We start from the raw sequence: 23,286 nt of genomic DNA, 5'->3' as shown, positions 1-23,286 counted from the left end.
TGGATGTTTATGATTGTTCTTTGTTTTTATACCCTGTACTTAGCTCTGGGAAGTCGGGGGGGAGGGGGGAAAGGGGGGGAGGGGTAGGGAGGGATAGGTAGGGGAGGGGGAGGGGGGATTGTTAAAGATAAAATGTATTTTAAAACTTTTCAATAAAAAAACAATTATTAAAATGCTATCTTATATATATAAAGTTCTAGATTCTATACTATAGTTCAAAACTAGCCACTGAATATTCTATAAGGCATCTTAACCATACATCAATTATTAAAATACCATCTTTTGATATGTCATTCCAAATTCTATAATATAGTTTGGAGTTATATTTCCTTTACAAATCTAAAAATTAAATGTAAAATCAGTGATATTTTAGAGATTCTCCTTAATCCATAAAAAGATATTTTTATAGTCGATCTTTAGGAATCCCAAAAAAGAAACAAGTTCAGTCTTTTAAATCTAACTCTTGCCTTCCTTTTGTGCCAATCATACTTCGCTCTTGGTATCTTTAAATTCTCAAATGTATCTTCCTTTCTTCCTAGACCCCTTATTTGAATCCAGGGAGCGTATCCAAATGTCAGTTTTGCAAGGAAAATGTCCCCTTTGTAACCATTGTATTTTTGCTTTGGTAGTTCAGTTTTTGGTGGTTGATATAATATAATTGTCATTAAATCAGTCAAATCTTTTTGTTCCTCCAATTCTGTCTAGGTTAGGTAGAAAGTAGTAGCTGGTATTATGTTTGACATTTGATTAATTGAATTCTCAATATAGTGTATTTGAAGGCCTTTAGTGTCTTCACTCTTGGTGTTGCTTTCTTCAGGCGCTGTTAATTTTTGGCTTGTAAGTTTTGTAGTTACTATTAAAGTTTGGACTTTAAGGTTTTCTGTAGGTTGCTTTTGTTGTTCTTTGAAATCTCCTATTTTAGTGTTAGTTTCCACTTCTTCTATTTGGTTTTGGGTTATCTTTTCCTCATTTACAGTCAGAGTTTGATTTGGTGGCTTTAAATTGTCAGATTTTTCTTGGAGCTTGGCTTTAATTTGCTCTGTCATTGCCAAGATCATATCCAGTATTAGTTTATAATCAAGTGGCGGGATGTATTCATCCATTTTGTTATTATTTACAGTTAAATCTTCCATGGAGTCTGTTTTAATAATAGTCAAAGATTTTCCACCTCCTGAAGAGTTGTATTCAGTGCCAGGTGTTCCCACACTTATCTTCAAGAACAGCTCTATTGTTCAGTCAGCTCTCACAACAGTGAAAGAAAATTTACTTGCTGTACCAGATTTCTTTTGTGACTTTGAGGCTTTAAGATTTGTTCCCAAAGTAGATATTCACCGTTTTCTCAAAAAATGGGGAAGGAGATTTTCAGGAAAGTCCCACAGGAAGATGATTAAGGGAATAGGAAAGGTAAAAGCTCACCCAGGTCCTCCAGATTGCTTCTTAGTGCTAGGTAGTACTTTTGGTTTTCAGCAGGGAGCAGCATAGTGATCGGCCATCTTTATGGCCGGTCTCTTCTTCTTCAGGCCAAAGGAGATGATCCCGGATTCCAGAGGAGGGCTACCGCCCTTCCGCAATCGCAGGGAAGTCCTCCTCTCAGTAATCGCCCCTCCAGGGTGATTTTTTACCCTTTTCAGGGTCCTCCAAACAAGAAAGAAACGGATGGCAGGAAACAGACTGTCCCTGCATGTCCGGAAGTGCCGTGCGTGTGAACCGGAAGCCTGGATTTGGTAGCTTCTATCCCTCTATCTGGACATCCTAACTGAGAAGGTGGTGGATTAGTGAGGATGAACAGTGAAAGAGCAAATGTACATTGTAACCAGTAAATATTTGAATTTATCAGGTCTCTGTATATTCTATCAGATTTTATGTGCCTCAGTGCTCAATTGAAAGTGATTTGCATGCATTTCTAATTGTTTCCTGGCTGTTGACCAGGTTTATGCTTCATACTCTCTAGCTGCACCTATTTGAAAAATCCAGGTAGAGAGCAAGGGGGGGGAATGGGGGTTGTGAGATTCCTGTGCCTCTAAAGTCTCCATATGCACAAATGAATAAACATAAGTTGAATCTGGTTACACATGTAACAGTGTTCTCTTTCTTCTGAATTGTGAATTATCCAACACCTTCAAGAGAGGGATACCTTGAAGAGTACTCACTTGGACCCCATCATGTGCAAAAAAAGACTTGGCATCTGCTTCTGTGGCCAAGTGGAGACAAGTTGTTTTGCCCCAATATCGATTCTTCCTCACCAGCAAAGCAAAAGCTCGCTCTTCACTGTCGTGATAGCATTCACTGAACAGTTCTGCCAAATGCAAAAGTAAAGATGAAGATCAAGAAAACAGAATGAGGACTATGATTTTGAATCCAGCTACACATGTTTTAAGTAGAGATGTTGATCTTGAGAAAATTACAGAGTCCATTTATGCCCTTTCATATATTCTCCAGGCACAGCAATCTTTCATTTCTACTATAAGTGGTTCAAAGATACCAGGAGACATTACAAACCTCCTGTTCCTAATTATTAGTTTAAGGCTTTCTCCCCAAATCACCCGTTCTCAGATTACAGAATTATAGGTAAAAGGGAAGCCCATGAAAAATCAGGGTAGTCAAAGCATATTACGTTTTATTTGCTCCTACTATCCCAATTAATGTAAAGCAAGAAAGTAAAACATAAATATACAGTAAATATATAAATATGTTTATAAAATATGTTTATAAATATCATATATTTACTGTATATTTATGTTTTACTTTTTTTGCTTTGCATTAATTGGGATAATGTGGCTGGACAGAATAAATTACTATGTTTCCCTTTGAAATAAAACTGCTAAACTGAACTACTGTTATAAATACTGTACATAATTAAAGGAGATCTTAAGAGTCATCTAATCCAGTCTCTAATTCCACTTCATATAGACCAGCCATCCTTTCTGGCACCAGGGACAGGTTTTGTGGAGGACAATTTTTCCATACACCTGGGGGAGAAGGGATGGTTTCACATGCAACCTAGATCCCACTCATGCCAGATAAAGCTTTGCTGTCTTGCCCTCTCTTGCTTGTGCGAACCGGTTCCCAACAGGCTGTGGACTGGTACCAGTCTACAGCCCAAAGGTTGAGGACCCCTGATATAGACTATGCAGAAAGAGGTGCCTTAGTTAAGAATGAAGAAAACCACTCATATTATTTTGGCCCATTTTCTCCATTCCTTTCAAAATACAGATGACCCATTTCAGTTTCACTGCAACATCAAGACTAAAATGGAAACAATTTTAGTCAAGACTGGTGACTTCTGGAAACTGATAAAACCCCACAACTCATTCCCTTCTAGAATTCTTTCACTATCTGGGAGGTCTGATATGAATATTCTTCTACAGGAAAGTCTTGGACCATCTGCTGATATAAAGAAATAAAATAAAGGTGTTGAAGATTTTCATGCTGGATCCCACAAGCTTGTAAATGTAGAAGCTACTTGTAAAAAAAAAGGAAGTAAATGGTTTTAAAAATCTAAACTTCAGCTGTCTCCTCCCTGTAATTGAGAGATTTGTCTGTTTTTAAAAATTACTTTCACACAATTCTTCTTGCTTTATACAGAAGGAAGTTCTCAAAATATTTGCGTTCCAAACTTGGAACGAACAATAGGAGGAAACGGTGCTTATCTTAAAGAAAGGGGTTTCTTTACTGTCATTGAGGGGCAGAAAGATTGCAGAGGAAAGGAAAACAGCTAGTCCAGAGGAAGGAGAAAGAGGCATTTTTGTCTCATATTTAGGAATGTGGAAAGATCCCATTAAAGCCAGGATCCATAAAATACAAATGAACACATTGGAAGGTTTTACAAGAAGAGGCAAGTAATGACATTGGTGTCATGACGTTATGACACAAACGCTCTAATTCCATATAGCTTCACAATCAAGTGTGTGGCAGGAATGTTGTCATTTTGATGTCGTCCTTGCTTAGGAAGGGATGCTTACGGTTGGAACTATTATAGCTTTGCAACATAACCCATATTTTGTGTGAGGCTTCTGTTTTCATTCTCTGGAGAGGAAGAGGGAGACTCAGGGGAGCTTCAGCTAGAGCAAGGGTCTTCAAACTTGGCCCTTTTATGACTTGTGGACTTCAACTCCCAGAATTCCTCAGCCGGGCGCGCCTGGCTGAGGAATTCTGGGAGTTGAAGTCCACAAGTCATAAAAGGGCCAAGTTTGAAGACCCCTGAGCTAGAGGTATGCAATATACTCTCTTCCGAATTCTATGCCCCATCAGCTCAGTTTTGAAAAGATGTTTTCTGGTTAAATAAATAAACGTGGCTTCAATAAATACAGGTAGTCCTCGACTTAAACCAATTCATTTAGTGATTCAAAGTTACAACAGCACTGGAAAAAAAGTGACTCATGACCATTTTTCACACTTACAACTGTTGCAGCATCCCCCACGATCATGTGATCAAAATTCAGCCGCTTGGCAACGGACACATATTTATGAGGGGTCGCAGTGTCCCAGGGTCATGTGATCAGCTTTTGTGACTGCCTGACAAGCAAAGTCAGTGGGGAAGCTAGATTCACTTAACAACTGTGTCATCAACTTAAACAACTGCAGTGATTCACTTAGCAACTGTGGCAAGAAAGGGCAAAATTTCCTTCAAAAATGTCTCACTTAGCAACAGAAATTCTGGGCTTAAGTGTGGTCATACGTTGAGGATTACCTGTATTCTTTAAAAAGAAAAGCTGATTGGGGACTGCAACTTGCCATTTTGTTTGGCAACACTCTTACTAGCCAATAAATATTATAAAAATAAATGAAGATATAGAATGTATCATGGCAAGCTAGAGTGGAAGACAGGGAATAATTCCCCCCCAGATTGTCTTCTGGAAATTGTTTTTGGACTTGCCATCTTCCTCGTCCTAAAGTCATTTATTGAACAGACAAGCACCCCTTGGCAGCTTTGAAGAAGCATGACAGAGCAGATCAGAATGCTGCCACCTGAGATTGCCTATATACATATAGGTTCCTTGTTTGAGAATAAGGTGTTCATTGGAATTCTTGTGTCGCACTCCTCAGCATCCTTCTAAGGAAGGTTACCATTTAGAGCTCTGATGTACCAATCCTGATTGTGAGAAGGGAAATCTGGCAGGTTGTGACCTGTGCAGGCATGAATCTCTCGACAGACTGCATCTACCTACCCACTGCCAGCTGCTCATACTTTGCTTCTTTCATTCTGCGCACCTCAGTTTCCAAGTGGGACATCTCTCGTACTATTTGACAGGCAGCCAGAGCTGCAGCAACTCCTTCTGGACCCTGAAGAAGAAAACATATAGAACTACTCAAATGTTATATTTTCCAAATTCAGTCAGATGTGTAACTGTGGAGTTTCAATGGCCCGCCTTTTATAAAACAGGAAACGTTATACATGCGCTCACGTGAATAGTGTAGCAAACCGACTAGGTCTCACATGTGTGTGCCTTCAAGTTAGTGTTGAGGATTAATGTTTGGATAAGTTCCTGCAGCTTTCTTGGCAAAATTTCAGACATGGTTTGCCATTGCTTTTTTTCCTAGGACTCAGAGGACACCAACTTGACTTTGTGGCTAAGGTGGGACTAGAACTCATGGTCTCCTAGTTTCTAGCCTGATTCTTCAACCACTGCACCAAACTGTCTCTCTCTGCTAGGACTCATCTGGCCTTTTAAAGACTTACACATAGCATATCCTTACGTTCAGCAGTGTGAACCTTGGTCAAGAGTTGAAAAGGAAAGGTGGGCTCCATAATGAAAATTCCCCAGATGGTTTCAGCTTGAAATGACCATAATCAAAGCAATTTCAGTTTGGCAGTTTGACATTTTTCATGGCACATCTTTCTTGTATGGAAACAAGTAAAGATCATAACTGTTTTTGCCTTTTGGCCCAGTCATCATGTCATATTAAACCCTCATGTTATACAAGTCTCGTGCCAAGGAGAAAAGTTCACAGGAGGCAGTGGTTAAATCAGCCAAATAAAGTACAGTGAGAAAAACATAAGCTCTGCTAGATGGGGCCAAGATCCATTTTAATCTGGCATTTTGCTATTCATTATGACCAACCAGATGCCATTGGAATTCTCATGGAAAATTAACAGGTGTAAATGATATTTAAACTGATATAGGTGACTTAAGCCTCATGCACAATCTCTTAAAATATTAAGGTAGAAGTATAGAGACACTAAAAGGGACGCGGTGGCTCAGTGGGTTAGGACGCTGAGCTTGTCGATCGGAAGGTCGGCAGTTTGGCGGGTCGAATCCCGAGTACCGCGTAACAGAGTGAGCGCCTGTTACTCGTCCCAGCTTCTGCCAACCTAGCAGTTCGAAAGCACGTAAAAATGCAAGTAGAAAAATAGGGACCACTACGGTGGGAAGGTAACAGCGTTCCGTGCGCCTTTGGCGTCTAGTCATGCCAGCCACATGACCACGGAGATGTCCTCGGACAAGCGCTGGCTCTTCGGCTTTGAAACGGAGATGAGCACCGGCCCCTAGAGTCGGAAACGACTAGCACGCATGTGCGGGGGAAACTTTACCTTTACTTTACTATAGAGACACTAAAATTTAAGGTGTTGGTACTTACCTTTGAAGCCCTACATGGCCTAGGCCCAGGATATTTGCAGGACCGTCTACTGCCGGGAACGACTTCCCATCGCCCAGTGCGCTCACACAGGGAAGGCCTCCTCAGGGTGCCGTCGGCTAGACAATGTCGGCTGGCGACCCCCAGGGGGAGGGCCTTCTCTGTGGGAGCGCCAGCCCTGTGGAACCAACTTCTCCTTGAGCTCCGGATGGCCCCGGATCTCCGGTCCTTTCGCCACGGCCTTAAAACATTCCTTTTCCATCAGGCTGACCTGGACTGACAGGGATTTTTAAAATGTTTTTAACTTATTATTGGGGCTGCTAGTTTAATTCTTTTTTTTAACTTTTGTATTATTGTATTTTTATTGTTGTTAGCCGCCCTGAGTCCTTCGGGAGATAGGGCGGCATATAAGTCCCAAAAATAAATAAATAAATAAATAAATAAATAAATAAATAAATAAATAAATAAATAAATAAATAAATAAATAAATAAATCTACTAGCATTTGTAGCTTTTGAATGATTTACTATACGAAATAAATGTCCATTGTCAAAGCACAGCTTCTCTCCCGTTTATCACCATATAGAGCAGGGGTAGGCAACCTTGGCTCTTTTATGACTCGTGGACTTCAACTCCCAGAATTCCTGAGCCAGCTGGCTCAGGAATTCTGGGAGTTGAAGTCCACGAGTCATAAAAGAGCCAAGGTTGCCAACCCTTGATATAGAGCATTGGTTGGACTATTTAGGATGCCACTGGCATGGTTTTGATGGTGTGGGGTTTTTAAAACCAATTGCCACCAGAAATAACTATTCTCAAATTGTTCTCAATGGTTTCTTTTTGCTGCACTGTCCCATTATGATCTGAAAGTCCTATTTAGAAGGGCTTTTCCTTTTTAACAATTTCAAAGATGAAGTTACAAGAACCTTCAACTTTTTGCTGCTTTTCAAAGACTATAAATTTAGACATGACAGAAACCCCAAGCTTTGCAAAATAATAATAATAATCTGAAAAATTCTGACAGGATAGGGCTTCTGCTTTTGGTTTTGTGTACATTGTGTCTGATTTTTTTGTTTTGTTTTGTTTTGTTTTTGACTAAAGGAAACAATGTGTTTAAACCTTTACCCTTAACTATGAAGAAACATAAACATCAGAAGATTTCCTGCTTGGCTATGAAATTGCAAAGAGGCATTCTCAGGTTATTTTTACAAAGAAGTGAAGTTTTTAATTTAGTCATTTAAGTAATCAGGCAGCTACACTATGGCCCTTGGGAGAAGACAATGTTATGTACTGGGCTCTTAAAGAATACCATGTGGGTTGCTGGAGCAGCTAACGGCTCTCCAGCAACCCAGACTACAAGTCTCCAGTGCTGCTATTGGCTATCCCTAGGTGGCAATGGTTGCTTCAAACCTATTGGCTGCTGCCTAGGGGCTAGACTATATATTGCGGCTAGTTGCAGCCATTTTCCCCTGTTCTGACTCTGCACGAAATAAACCATGAGTTTTCCTGTACTCATTTACCTCGTCTTCATTCCTGTACCAAAGAACCTGCTACACAACACTGGCAACAAAGGTGGGATCCTGCTTCCCTAAAAAAGAGCTGAAGTCTATGAGGGGAAGGCAGTGCACGCTGGAGGGAAAATGCATTCTCCCCCCTCTCTCAAGGTCGGCTAGCAAGCTACTCTAGTGACCTCATGATCAGTGGACTCATTCCCTGAGCCTGGGAAGCAGGATTCGGAAGAAACGCAGGAACCAGCAAAGACCGAATGCCAAAGGTTAGGAGACTTCAAGAATTTGATGTGAAGCAGCCAGAGGAATGGCCGTCATATTTGTCTGGGCAAACCATATCGCGGAAGAAGGATTGAAGGCTGCAATGCTATTCTGTCTGTGTGGCCCAGCAACCTTTAATTTGGCCAAGAAGCTTTTCGCCCCAACACCGATAGAAGCAGTCTCCTACGCAGATCTCAAAAAGAAGCTAACTGTTCATTTCCAGCCCAAGATGTCTGAAATGGCTTGGCGGCTCAGGTTTGACCAGAGAGTGCAGCAACCCAGAGAATCAGCTTCAGAATTCATAGCGGGCCTGAGGCAGGCTGCACGCCTTTGCAAATTTTCAAACTTAGAAGAGCGACTATGAGACCAGCTTGTCTGCGGCCTACGGGACCGAAAACTTCATCAGAGACTCTTTGCCAGGCAAAACTTAACATTTTCAGAAGCACAAGACGAAGTAACTGCCGGGGGTGCAGTTCAAACGGTACAGCTTGCCAAAATGACAAAACAGGAAGAAACGATCCACCATGAGGACGCCAAACACACCGAAGAATCTTCCGAGGAAGCAGAGCCTGAAATCAACAGACTCCAAAAGCAACCCAAGGTGCAACACCACAACAGCCAGCTGTGAGAGAACACTTACAAGGCAGTTCTCTTTCCAAGATGTAAAGGGTGCGGCGGCAACCATTTTCGTGCCGTTTGCAGATTCCGATCAGCCACGTGCAGAGCTTGCAGAAGGACAGGCCACATCACAGCGGTTTGCAGAGCCTGCCAGAGAGACCAGCCACCCAAACACCAGTTGGAAGAACTGACTAGGAGAGGTACTGGGGCCCAGTGTTCGGTTAGTGTGGGGTTTTTCAGAAGCCGTAGAAGCATGTGCTGCACCAGGGCCCAATGCCCACTCAAACCTAAACTCAGACTCTTGGTAGAGCTACAAGGAGTTCCATGTAAGATGCAGCCTCTATTATTTCTCAAGACACTTTTAACTTCGTGTGTAGGCACAGTAACAACTGGGCCAAACTAAGGCCCTCAGACATAATGCCTCCTTAAGTAACACCAGCTGCCTGCAATTAGTGCAGGTTCGCATCCCACCAGGCTCAAGGTTGACTCAGCCTTCCATCCTTCCGAGGTAGGTAAAATGAGGACCCAGATTGTTGGGGGCAATAAGCTGACTTTGTAATAATGCCGCTTGGGAGGGGCTGAAAGCCCTAATAAGCAGGCATATACATAGAATGAAGGCTATTGCTAAGCACATTGATTTGTGCTTTAGATTGTAAGCCGCCCTGAGTCTTCGGAGAAGGGTGGGATATAAATAGGAATAAAAAAAACTGACTTTCAAAATGCTCAAGTTAAAGTTAAGGGAGAAGCCACTTTGACGGTAAAATTTAAGGGATTTTTTGGGCACCTGGATGTCATAGTAGTAGGGGGCCAGAGAACGAGTCTCATTGGAACAGACACAGGCCCGCCTATCTCATTTAAGCTAGATCCCAACGTAGTTCCAATCAGGGTTAAGCCTCGTAGGGTCCCCTTTGCCTTAAAACATAAAATTGATTCAGAAATTGATAAGCTTGTAGAACAGGGCGTTTTACAGCCTTTTGATGGTGGGGAGTGGGAAACTCCTATAGTCACTCCACTTAAAGCCAACAGGGAAATTCACATTTACGCTGAATATAAATGCACTCTAAATAAAGCCCTCAAACAAAATGCTTACCCGGTCCCAGTGGTCAGCCACATTTTAGCCTCCTTGCAAGGGGGTACTATTTTTGCTAAACTTGATTTAGCACAGGCCTATCAGCAATTGCCTGTTGATGAGGCCACAGCCGTGGCTCAGCCGATTGTGACTCACAGGGGGGCTTTCAAAGTTAACGCTTACAGTTTGGAATCAGTGTTGCACCTAGCATTTTCCAGGGGATCATGGAGCGTACACTTAAGGGTATTCAGGGCATCTGCCCTTATTTTGATGATGTTCTTATTGCAGGGGAATCCCCAGAAGTGCTAGCCAGTAGGCTCAGAGCTGTTTTGCAGAGGCTTCGCAAAGCAGGCCTCAAATTTAAAAAGAGTAAGTGTAGTATTGGGGTTCCTTCAACAGAATTCCTGGGTTTTTGAATTGATGCTAATGGCATTCACCCTGCTGATTCTAAAGTGAAGGCCATTAAAATGTCTCCTAGGCCCAAATCCAAAGGAGAGCTACAAGCATTCTTGGGCTTCCTAAACTTCTATCACACATTTCTACCTCATAAGGCTGCACTAGCAGAGCCCCTCCACAGGCTTCTAGATAAGAAAGCTCCATGGAAATGGACTAACTTACATGAAAAAAGTTTCCAGGACTTAAAAGCACTATTGTCAGAAAAGTCCACTGTAACTCTCTACAAAGAGTCTAAACTAGTATGTTTTGCATGCGATGCATCTCCCTATGGCAGACATGTCAAACACAAGGCCTGGGGGCCAGATCCGGCCCGCGAAGTGGTTTCATCTGGCCCGCGAAGCCATCCTGGAAACAGTGAGGGAACGGCCCCCACTGCCTTGGCCCTGGCCCAGAGATCCTCCTTCTGCCAGAGACCCTCAGATCTGTCCCACTCCTGCCCAGGCCCCCATAGGCACCCTTGATGTGAATGATGTAGAGTTGGCCATGCCCACCCAGTAGGCCATAAGCACTCTAGCCACACCCACCCAGTAGGCCATGCCCACCCTGGCCATACCCACTGAGCCCCCTGAGGGCAACTGCAATGCTGATGCGGCTCTCAATGAAATTGAGTTTGACACCCCTGCCCTATGGGGTGGGGGCAGTTTTAAGTCACGTAGATAAAAATGGAACACAGGTTCCTATAGCATTTTACTCAAGGACACTGTCCTCTGCTGAGCGCAACTATGCTCAGATTGACAAAGAGGCCCAAAGCCATCATTGCTGGGGGAAAAAATTCCATGACTATTTATATGGCAGGGACTTCACGGTCTTTACAGACCACAAACCTTTTTTGGGACTTTTCACAACAGACAAACAAACCCCCCACATACTTTCTCCAAGAATGCTGAAATGGTCTATTTTTCTATCTGCATACACTTTAAAATTGATTCACAAACTGGGTAAAGAAATGGGCCATGCTGATGGCCTCAGCAGACTACCACTGCCACTAATGGAACCAGATTCGGCTCCAGCTGCTAGAATACTGTCCATACAGGACCTTCCTGAATTCCCCCCCCCCATGCGGGGGACATTGCTGCTGAAACTGCCACAGATAGAACACTTAGTACAGTATTGTCATGGGTATACATGGGCTGGTTGGACAAAAGCCCAGGTTCTGAATTTCAGAACTATTTTGTCAGAAGGCATGAGTTATCTGCCCACAAGGGGTGCATTTTATTGGGAAACAGAGTCATAATTCCCACTTCCCTAAGAGACAGGGTTTTACAGTCATTACATGACAGGCATTGTCAGAATGAAAGCTTTAGCCAGAAGCTACCTTTGGTGGCCTGGCCTTGATAAGGACATTGAGGTACAAGTTCATGGTTGTTATACATGCTAGCAATCGAGGCCTGAAATGCCACAGGCTCCAGTTCACAGGTGGGAGGAAACACACACTCCCTGGTCTAGGATTCACATAGACTATGCTGGGCCCTTTCAGGGACAGCTCTTCCTTATAGTAGTGGATAGCCACTCCAAATGTCTGGAAGTAATTCCAGTTCCTAACATGACTACTGGTAGGACCATCCAGGTGCTAAGAAAACTCTTTGCCACACATGGGCTGCCAAATGTCTTAGTTTCAGACAATGGGGCCCAATTCACTGCTGCTGAATTTCAGGCCTTCCTTAGAGCTAATCTCATCAGACATACAACATCTGCACCTTTTCATCCATCTTCTAATGGTCAAGCTGAACGCATGGTAAGGACAACAAAGGAATCACTCAAGCGCATTGTAACAGGTGACTGGCATCACAGATTGGCAGATTTTCTACTCTGCCAGCATTCTACGCCCTGCACTGCTACAGGCAAAAGTCCTGCAGAACTACATTGGGGGAAGCATTTAATCACTAAATTGGACAGGTTGCATCCAGATAGAGTGGCAGCAGAAGCCTCTTGACCAAAACCCCCTAGGGGGCTGCAAATGGGTGATTGGGTTTGGGCCAGGAACTATGGTCATGGGAATCTGTGGGTTCCTGGTCAAATTACCTGTTAGATGATTAGTGCCAGCCATTGGCAGTTCCCCAAAAGGATCATCAGATGGAGGCAAAGAGGCTTCTTTGCTTCCACTGATGAGCCAAGGGTCTCGGACCCACAGCCCCATTGGCGAGAGAGTTTTATGGTCAGGGAGGGGCCAAGACCCCCCATAAATACCTCTGCACGAGGGGCTGCTCTTTGTTCTAGTTTCTAGTTCTACTTCTATTCTCCAGTTCTATCTCTACTCCTAATCTCTTGTTTTAGTCATGTAATGCTAGCTTGTTTTGTTTTATTTTATTTCTCTCTCACATGCAGGCATGAATGCTTTCATGCCAAATATTTCTTTCTCTTTGATCTATCATGAATAAAGCTAATATGATTGCATCTCTGCGTGATGCTTTTTGCTTGGAAGCTCCTTTAACGATTCACTCGTGAAAACACCTTACAAGTTGGTAGCCAGAGGATGGTTTAAAGGAAAGCTTCCAAGCTTGCAGAAGATTTGAAACTGAAATGGATGGCCGCAGATCCCAGATTGTGACCAGGAGTCTTCAATCAAAATCAACAGCCCCAGTTCCTGAAGCAACCTCAGCTGCAGGTGAGAGCTCAAATGACCTTCATCCCGTCAGAGGATCCAGCAGAGCATCTGGGACCCCTTCACATGCCTCTTTACAACTGAACGCCACAGAGGAGAGCATAGAAGGTTTGCAGACTGTCCAAGGCTGCTCAGATGCTGCAGAGACGGACCTGGCTGAGACCAAACGCCGCGTGAGTAAACTGACTGCACAGGAACGTGAAGAGCTACTTAAAGAGATCTTTGCAATGCAAGGGAAAGGGGGGGCAGCCCAGGAAACAGCCCAGAAAGCCTTAGAACCCCTGGTGAGCCTTTCCCTATTGACCACGAGGCCTCCAAATATGGCGCCCGCCACCCTTAGTGACCCCGGGACCCCAGGACTTTTGGCGCGAACCCGCCCCCCCAGCTGTGAGCTACAGCTTCCTGGGGCAAGCAGAAACAAGATGGCTCTGCCCACATGGTCTGGAACAGGAAACAAGATGGCGGCCCTCTATAACCCCACACGGTCTATCAGAGACAAAGACTTTTTAAGCCTGGAAAGCCAGCAATCCCTGGCATCCAACCAGAATAGCCAGCAGTCCCTGGCATACAGCAGAAATGACATGCAATTCCTGACATCCGACCAAGGCAGCATGCAAAATCCTGAGTTTTCCCCCTCACAAAGCCTAAAGTGCTATGATGACAATGAGGTCTGTCCAGCCAAAACTGTTACAACGGCTCTCCAGACAGCCATGCAAGCACTGGCCAGCGCCTTAGAGGCCAGCAAGACAGCGGCGGCAGCATCAGGGGTGCCCAGCCCCCCCAGGCCTCCTATTCTCTCCCCAGGGCCCAACTGCCGGGGGGGGTCCAGCCTGCAGCCTCCCAACAATCAACCCCCGCAGCCTCCTACCTTCTCTTCAGGTCTTCATGAACAGCGATGGGCTTCTCAGGGCAAAACAGGCAATGATGAAAATCCATGTGCTTGCAGCAACGATGAAAATCCACGTGCTTGCAATTCTGAGAACAAAATGCCGGCTGGCAAATCTGGGCTCCGACCCCCCCAATGCCTCATGGGAAGAAGGGAGAAATCCTGAACAACGCCCTCCCCCGGATCACATGGTTTCCGGGCACGCCCATCTGGAGTTACTAAATAATCAACAAGAAAATATTCCCTCCTTGTCCACTAGAGGGATACCTTTCCCTTTTAATGATAAAGGAACTGAAAAGTGTTTCATCTGTGGCTCTGAGGAGCACCTCAAGAAAGACTGCCCCCATCAACATCAAGCCCCTAAACGTGGTCCCAATCAAGTAAGGGGCAAGGGGCAAGGAAGGGGGCGTGGCAGGGGCAAGGGAAATTCTCTGCATACTTGTTCCCTCACCCCCACAACAAAGGCTAATAGCTCCACTGACTTATGGTTACTGGACTCTGGAGCTTCTTCTCACATTACTAATATAAGTCAAGGTTTTAAAAGGTTAAAGAAAATTAACTCATCTGTCAAGGTTGCAAATGGAGATACTGCTTCAGTTGTTGGGGAGGGGTTTGTTTCTGTACCTGGTCTTGGGAAAGTTGAAGGTGTCTTGCACGCTCCCTCCATAGCCAACAACCTATTAGGCATTACCAAATTGTGTGACGATGACAAAGTGGAAGTTTTATTTCGCAAGGGGGGAGGTCATGTCACCAGGGACCAGAGGGTCATTGGAAATATTACAATCATAAACGGCTTACCATATTTTTCTCCCAAGCCACCACAGCCTGCCCCAAGGCTTTCCAAGGGCAGTGTGGGCAAGGAGCCTGAATCTCAGCAGGCACCTACAGCACCACTCAAAGCAACTAGAGCCAAGAGGGTGTCAATGGGGAAGCCGATTCACAATAAGTGCGTCCACCTCATGCACAGAAGGCTAGGACATGCAAGCTTCCCTGTAGTTAAAAAGATGGGAGAATTTGCTGAGGGAGTCCAGCTCAAGGACTGTGACGTGTTTCTGGACTGTGCCATTTGCAAGAAAACAAAGAGGAAGGCTGCCCCGACCTCAAAAGTGTCATTACGTAAGTCTCTATATCCGTACCAACTTGTACATGTTGATTTGGTTGGGCCTTTCACACCATCCCTAGGAAAGAAAAAGTATTTCCTCACTGCCGTTGATGAGTTTTCAAGATACGGCCACGTGTATACTCTCACAGAAAAATCTGAAGCCTTTGACGCCATAAAGTCACTGTACAACTTCGTAGAGACCCAGTACAAGACCAAGATCGCACAATTGCAGAGCGATCGTGGGGCTGAGTTCATGTCTCAGAAGTTTCAGGACTGGGTAAAGCGAAAGGGCATCCGCCATTTTCTAACTGCACCGTTTACCCCTTCGCAGAATGGTGTAGCTGAGAAAAGGAATGGAATCCTGCAAACCATGATGCGTAGTCTGATTGCAGACGCGGGTGTCGCAGAATCATACTGGGGAGAGGCGGTCCATTATGCCAATTACACCTTAAACCACACCTGGAGCAGTGTTGTGAACCAGACCCCATATTTCCTGGTTCACGGTAGGAAACCAAATCTGGCACATTTGCGTGTTTTTGGTACCTATGCATGGGTGCACATCCCCAAGCAGCTGCGGAAGAAGGGGAGATCTGTTTCCCAGAGACTAAGGTTCTTGGGCTATGCTCCTGGCTCCAAGGCCTATCGTTTCCTGGGAGAAGGGGGCAGGCCTGTGACTTCCCAATCTGCCTCTTTCGAAGAGGATTCCAATTGGACCCAGATCCACTCAAATGATCTGAGCCCATATGCCAACCGACCCAGCAGAGGCACACCGACCACGACATCACCTGAGACGACCACATACCCTGCCACCGACGAAAGTGAGGAACAAGACGAAGATGCGTCCAGTCCCATGGAAGAAGACACGCCGTCTTCACCCCCAGCGACACCTCAGAGACCCGCGGAAGAAAAGAGCGGTGAGTGGCAGAAGGTAAGGAGGTCAAAGCGGTCCAACAAAGGGGTCCCGCCAAAGAGAATTGACATTGGCCACATCGTGTCTGTCAACAGCGTTGTGGTCACCCCAAAATCCTTCTCTGACATCCAGGAGCTGCCCATTGAGGAGCAGGAGAGATGGCAGCTCGCGATGAAGAAGGAAATGCAGAGCTTAAAACAACTCAAGGTCTTCACCCCCCAGCAACCTCCAAAGGAGAGGAAAGTCATTGGCACAAGGTGGGTTTACAAAGCCAAACCACTTGCCAATGGCCTCTACCTATACAAGGCCCGTTTGGTAGCCCAGGGCTTCGCTCAGCGTTATATGGAGGACTACTCGGAGACTTACTCTCCAACCGTCCGGGCAGAGAGCGTCAAGGTCGCCCTCGTGACTGCAGCCGCTCTGGGAGAAGAAGTCTTCCAATTCGACATCCAGACGGCTTACCTCCACGCCAACTTGGACCGGCAGATCTACGTGAGAGCTCCTCCTGGCTACCAGCAAGAAGGGGGAAATACATGGTTGCTTCACAAAGGGTTATATGGTCTTAAGCAGTCAGGGAAATTATGGTATGACTGTCTTAGAAAGAGTTTAGAACGAGTTGGTTTCTCAGAATCTCATGCAGATCAATGTGTTTTCACACGCAATTCCAAGGGAACCACAGAACGGGTGTTAGTTTATGTGGACGACCTATTATATGTAGGGCCTAACAAGGAAAGGTGTGATGAATTTGCCAAGGCCCTGGAAGAAAAGTTTACTCTGAAGTCTTTGGGGCGGGTTGACAAGTACTTGGGTGTGCATATTTTGGCCACTAAGGGGGGGGGTTCGCTCTATCTCAAAAAGAAAAGATAGAGGAATTACTGGCCAAATGCAAAATGACAGAATCTAATCCTAAGCATAGCCCAATGCAAAGCGACTTTTACAACCACACCCATAAGGACGGTCCTGAGTTCACAGATAACACGCTTTACAGATCTGTGATTGGCTCCTTGCTATACATCAGCAATTGGAGCAGACCTGACATAGCTTTAGCCGTGAATCTATTGTCCAGGCACGTGGAACACCCAAAGGAATTCCACTGGACTGCTGTTAAAAGGGTGCTTAGATACCTAAAGGGCACAGCTGATGCTCTCCTTATGCTAGAACCAGAGAAGGGGAAGACGGCCCAGCTCTCCACTTACTCAGACGCAGACTGGGCTGGCAACACCCAAACTAGATGGAGCACTTCTGGTTTCCTCATATTGCTAAATGGCTGCCCAATACATTGGCATGTTAGGCAGCAAAAATTTATTTCTTGCTCCATGGCCGAGGCTGAATTTGCCAGCCTGTCAGACACGGCCAATGATTTGACTTGGTTCAATGAGCTGATAACAAACATCTGGGCATCTCCTCCTCTGCCCATCCAAATTCTAGAGGACAACACTGCCGCAATTGCAATCTCGGAGGCTTATGCAGTAGGCTCCAGATCTCGCCACATAGACATACGCTATAAAAATGTCAGGCAGCTTGCGAAAGAGGGTTTTATACATGTTGAGCACTGTAATACAGCTGACCAGATAGCTGATCTGTTTACCAAGCCTGTTCCCATTGACCGGCACAACCTTCTGTGTAAGCATTTGTGTTTGACCTTCTGAATGTTTTTCATGCATGTCTATGACACCTGCTCACCCCTTACATACATTCACTGGTCCCTGTCATTGGCTGGCAAGAAGGGGAATTGTTAGATGATTAGTGCCAGCCATTGGCAGTTCCCCAAAAGGATCATCAGATGGAGGCAAAGAGGCTTCTTTGCTTCCACTGATGAGCCAAGGGTCTCAGACCCACAGCCCCATTGGCGAGAGAGTTTTATGGTCAGGGAGGGGCCAAGACCCCCCATAAATACCTCTGCACGAGGGGCTGCTCTTTGTTCTAGTTTCTAGTTCTACTTCTATTCTCCAGTTCTATCTCTACTCCTAATCTCTTGTTTTAGTCATGTAATGCTAGCTTGTTTTGTTTTATTTTATTTCTCTCTCACATGCAGGCATGAATGCTTTCATGCCAAATATTTCTTTCTCTTTGATCTATCATGAATAAAGCTAATATGATTGCATCTCTGCGTGATGCTTTTTGCTTGGAAGCTCCTTTAACGATTCACTCGTGAGAACACCTCACATTACCAAAGCATCCAGGCCCGTCTTAAAGTGGGGTTGGAGGGAGGGCGAGTTGTCAGACGCCACATTGATCAACTCAGAAAACGGTTTCCAGAATGGCCACTAAGTGAGGACTGCATCATATGTCCCTCCCAAGGTCCTCAAACTTGCGGCCAAGCCAGTCCTCACATGGACTCTCAGGACATTTCCTTCATAACTGAGGAGGAACCAGAGGGAGAAGTGGGGAGTCCAGGAATGCAACTTGGATCCCCTGAAGGAGCAAGCCAACCGGACTTCAGCAACCGCTGTGCCTACTCTGCTGATCAGTCTGACTCTGGGGTGGGCCAACCTGGAGAGGCCAGCCAGAGAGCATCTAATCCCTTTGACTCAGGAGCACCAAGAGACACAGGTCTATCCAGCCCACTGGGTAAGCTGGTAGACCACAAAGTGACTGGAACTCCAAGATGTTCCACGAGGGCACACAAGCCTCCTTCTTATCTTGCTGATTACGTTGTAAAATAAAGAGCTATAATATTGTTGCATTGCAGCCTACCACTGTACTACAGACACTAGCGTCATGATGTTAACTGTCTGGCGTACTGTCAATGAAGGCATATTCATTCAGGTGCTATGATATAATTGTCTAGTGTGCTGTCAATGAAGCCTATTCATTCAAATGTTGTTTGATAACATTGTAACCTATATGGGTTTCTTTTTATTCAAGTTTGTTTTGATAATGAGTATTGATAATTGCATTAAGACTAACTTGTGTTAATATTGTCTGATCTAAGAGGGGAGGGGTGTTATGTACTGGGCTCATTAGTAATACCACATGGGTTGCTGGAGCAGCTAACGGCTCTTCAGCAACCCAGACTACAAGTCTCTAGTGCTGCTATTGGCTATCCCTAGGCGGCAATGGTTGCTTCAAACCTATTGGCTACCGCCTAGGGGCTAGACTATATATTGCGGCTAGTTGCAGCCATTTTCCCCTGTTCTGACTCTGCACAAAATAAACCATGAGTTTTCCTGTACTCATTTACCTTGTCTTCATTCCTGCACCAAAGAACCCGCTACACAACAGACAACATCTCAAGAATTGTGTGTGGGCATGTGCGTGTGTGTGTGTGTGTGTGTAAGAGAGAGAGAGAAGGAGAGAGAGAGAGAGAGAGAGAGAGGAGGAGGAGGAGGAGGAACATGATTTTGTATCTTTCCTTAGTCTAAACTGGATCATTCCAGGATTTATTCATTTCTTTTATTGATTTCAAATTCTTTTTATTTTTATTTATTTATTGTAAAAGGTAAAAAAGGTAAAGGTTCCCCCGCACATGCGTGCTAGTCGATTCTGACTCTAGGGGCCGGTGCTCATCTCTGTTTCAAAGCCGAAGAGCCAGCGCTTGTCCGAGGACGTCTCTGTGGTCATGTGGCCAGCATGACTAGATGCCAAAGGCGCATGGAACACTGTTACCTTCCCACCGCAGTGGTCCCTATTTTTCTACTTGCATTTTTATGTGCTTTCGAACTGCTAGGTTGGCAGAAGCTGGGATGAGTAACAGGTGCTCACTCTGTTATGTGGCACTCGGGATTCGATCCGCCAAACTGCTGACCTTCTGATTGACAAGCTCAGCGTCCTAACCCACTGAGCCACCACTTCCCTATTATTTATTGTATCCCACCTTTATTATTTGTATAAATAAGTCAAGGCAGTGAACATATCCAAACAACTTCCTAATATTTTTTCCCACAATAACAACCAATGTGCGTTGGGTTGGGCTGAGACAGAATGACTGGCACAAAGTCACACAGCTGATTTTCATGGCTACAGTAGGACTTGAATTCACAGTCTCCTGCTTTCTGTCCTGGTGCCTAAACCACTAGACCAAATGGCTCTCATTTATATCATTTTTATCTATACAAATCAAAGTGGCTTTCAGGAGAAACATCAACAACAATATAGAAATAAAAGACAGTCCCTGATCAAATCTGTGGCTAATCTATATTTGGGGTAGTATTGACTTCTTTCCCATTGGTTCAAGTAAAGCACAGTGACTGAAGTGCGTTTGTGGGTTTATCAAAAATAAACCACTCACTGAATCTGAAACAAATGTCTGCATGCTGTTGTTCACATAGTGTTTAGAAATTGTTTTTATGCAGGATGACACAGAGAAGGGGTTCAGCCAGCCAAAGTACCTGAAAGAACTGTGAGTTTTGATTTTAAACATACTAAGATTTTCAACCATGATATTTTATATGCTGCAATTTTACAGCCTTCTTGTTTTACATTTACATAGTTTGTCTTATAAAGAGTTATCCCAAAAAATCAAGTGGTAAATCAATGTTTAGATCTAATGTTTACAAAGCAATTACATTGCCTTCAAAGGAAGATATGAAGTGGAATATGTTCAAAGTCTATAGGTAAGAAACAGAACTGTGTAATATTCTTTTGTGCTCATTTAGTTGGTTCCTCTAAAATTATTGCCCAACTATAAATGTCGAAATATTTTCATGAACAAACCCAACAATTGCCTTTTAAGTCAAATGTGCACACAGAAACCTACATACACAGAGGGGAGGTTAAATTATCTGCTTCTTGAAGCTTACCATGGCCCAGAAGAGGTGCGCCATCTTGTGTCGGTTTTGAAGCACTGCCCATAAAAATAAATCTCTCCAAGGATTTTCACTTTTCTGATTCATATCAAAGAAGCTTGGGACTTTTCTCGCATTTGTCTTGTCCTAAATAAATCAACATTTTTTAAATCTAAGATGCCACAGCAGGCTTACTGTGAGCATGTAAATCTAATAGATAAATCAGCTGAAGCTTTTACACAACAGTTTCACTAAACAGAAATTCTCTGTTCTTGAACAATCCTTGATTGGAACCCAGGTATACAATAAGCTTATGTTATCCTTTTTTCCTGATTTTTTTGGCCATTCTAATTTTTCTTAAACAATTTCCTCCAAACAGGATGGGGGAAAAACATTTTGGTAAAATCAGCATAGATATCTTGACATATATGATGCCTATCCAGATGCCTATATTTATAGAGACAACCCAGGTGCATCTGTATGTTTGATGGTTCTTTATATTGCAATGGCTCTCTAATATAATTGGGTATCAGTTGCAAATCTCACTCAGCATTTCTATCTGCACCAAAATTAACACACACACATAAACACACGTCTCCAGGCTCTCTTAAAGTTGTTGTCACAGGATTATGAGACCCTTCATTTCATTAAATTAAAGACAACTGCTGTATCCTAAATAAATAGGAATAGGTACATATCGGAACATCATGTATGGGGCATCATGTAAAGAAGTGGAAATTAACTGAAACACCTAGATTTCTGGAACATTGGATTCTATTTTGGGCTGTCAAAAACAAAAGCAGTTTCCACCAGGCAGTAATTTATTACTTTTATTAAAATTCCAGCAAGCTTCCACAAGCACAGGCCCAACTGAGAACAAACTATTCTTCTGTCTCTTATTTCAGGCACACACACACACACACACACACATCCAAGAAATATGTCAGCACTGAAATTCAGAGGGATGATTCACAGGTTATTGGTTTTCCCCTAAAGATCTGGTAGCCTCCCCACCCCCACCCCCCAGTAACAGTGTTGTAATGGATCTTTTTCTATAACTGAGAATAAGTCTTCCTGATGCATTCTGTATACTATTTTCAGCTTCATCTCAGAAGCAGTAGCAGTAGCTGAAAAAAAATGACTAGGGACTATGAGCAGCAAGGCAGGAAGGCAAAAGAGTTCTGCTAGGCAGAAAGGCACAGGTGACGTTTTCATCTGTACTTCCGATGGAAGTGTCATGGTACTTTTTGAAGCCTATTTAGGTTATGATACATTTTGTCAGTTCAGTTTTCCAATACCTGCCCAAATTCACCCAAAATCATTGAGTTGGGTGGGGTGCAATATAGACTAGCCTTCTCGTGGTGCAACTGGACAGCGTGACTTTGTCATGCCTAAGTAGTCTACATATGCTGACTAATGGGCAACACAAGGATTTCCAAGCAAGAAGAAGCAGCATGAATACAACTTCTCTTTTCAGAACCAATGCTCTATTCTGTTACACTGTACGAGATAAAATGAGTTGGGTGGCATATAAGTTAAATAAATTATTACTATTCCTTCTCCGGGAGCTTGACACTAGAAGCTGGCCTTTAAGACAGGATTTCAAGGTCTCACTGGGACCATTTTTACTGGGTTTCCTTTCAGTACACCACCCTGCCATTACATACTTCTTGGTTCTGAAAATATTTATGTTATGCCAAGTGCCCTTAGAGTTATAAGAGACCTCAAAGGGCATTGCGCTCATCATTAATCATAACTTGTATTAATAAAACACTCACAGCTTTCTTCTTTTCTCCAGGCTTTTGGTCATGGTAAAAACCTCTGCAGGCATCATGTAGAAAATCTTTCAGTACCCTGGAAACTTCATGAAGAGTGAAGAGAGGGCAAGCATCCACCACTTCCTTGTGGTGTTGTCCACTCATACCAGCCAAAGTAAGTCTGTTTTCTTCTTGTTTTTTAAGTAGAAGCGTACAGAGGAGAGACTTTGGGGAAATGTTACAGTATAGGCTCTGAAGACGGCTGTATGTTAAGAAGTCATATATGTTGGCCCCATTATCAACAAACAATTTCACAAATTCTGGCTTATCATTCACCAGGGCATCCATCAACACTTCCTCTAAATCACATGACTAGAATAACAACAAATGCAAAAAAAGAAGAAGCCATCATTATAATATTGCTAGATATTACAGATAGGAACTGTATCATCCTTTCCAACATATTATGCTTCATGGAAACCAAAAGACTATAAGAAGTTGTTTTATATTGCCAATCATGCACTCTGAACTGAGCTGTAATTTGGACAGGTACAAGCATGTAAGAAAAAATAATAATACTCTGTTCAACGGTCATTTTTTCCAATCCATTGTGCAAGCAAACAAATGTTCAGTTAAAAAGCTTATGAACTGGACAGTACTAGCATACAAAAGTTGTGTACTAATGATGCAACATGCAGAGAGCATTCCATATTGCAGGTGACTACACGGTCCTCAAGGCAATGTCTTACCCTGCATCTTGAGAAACCTCACTACATGATTTATACTGTAAATACATTCACCCATAGATGATTAAGTTG

At 43.8% G+C, this 23,286-nt stretch overlaps 1 protein-coding gene across 1 annotated transcript in view; it reads right to left on the bottom strand.

The window, feature by feature from the left end:
- TRPM5 (transient receptor potential cation channel subfamily M member 5) overlaps nucleotides 1-23,286 on the bottom strand; it is a gene marked incomplete at its 5' end in the record, with an annotated part of 127,191 nt that overhangs the window by 28,835 nt on the left and 75,070 nt on the right. The window contains 4 exons of the mRNA XM_081330533.1: nucleotides 2,151-2,296; nucleotides 5,169-5,283; nucleotides 20,727-20,858; nucleotides 22,490-22,840. Coding sequence (XP_081186659.1) covers nucleotides 2,151-2,296; nucleotides 5,169-5,283; nucleotides 20,727-20,858; nucleotides 22,490-22,840 — 744 coding nt within the window. The remainder of the gene's footprint in view (nucleotides 1-2,150; nucleotides 2,297-5,168; nucleotides 5,284-20,726; nucleotides 20,859-22,489; nucleotides 22,841-23,286) is intronic.

This window comes from Vipera berus (genome assembly GCF_964194415.1).
Source record: "Vipera berus genome assembly, chromosome: 1".
NCBI classification, from domain to species: domain Eukaryota; kingdom Metazoa; phylum Chordata; class Lepidosauria; order Squamata; family Viperidae; genus Vipera; species Vipera berus.
This window is presented reverse-complemented; position numbering and strand designations above follow the sequence as displayed.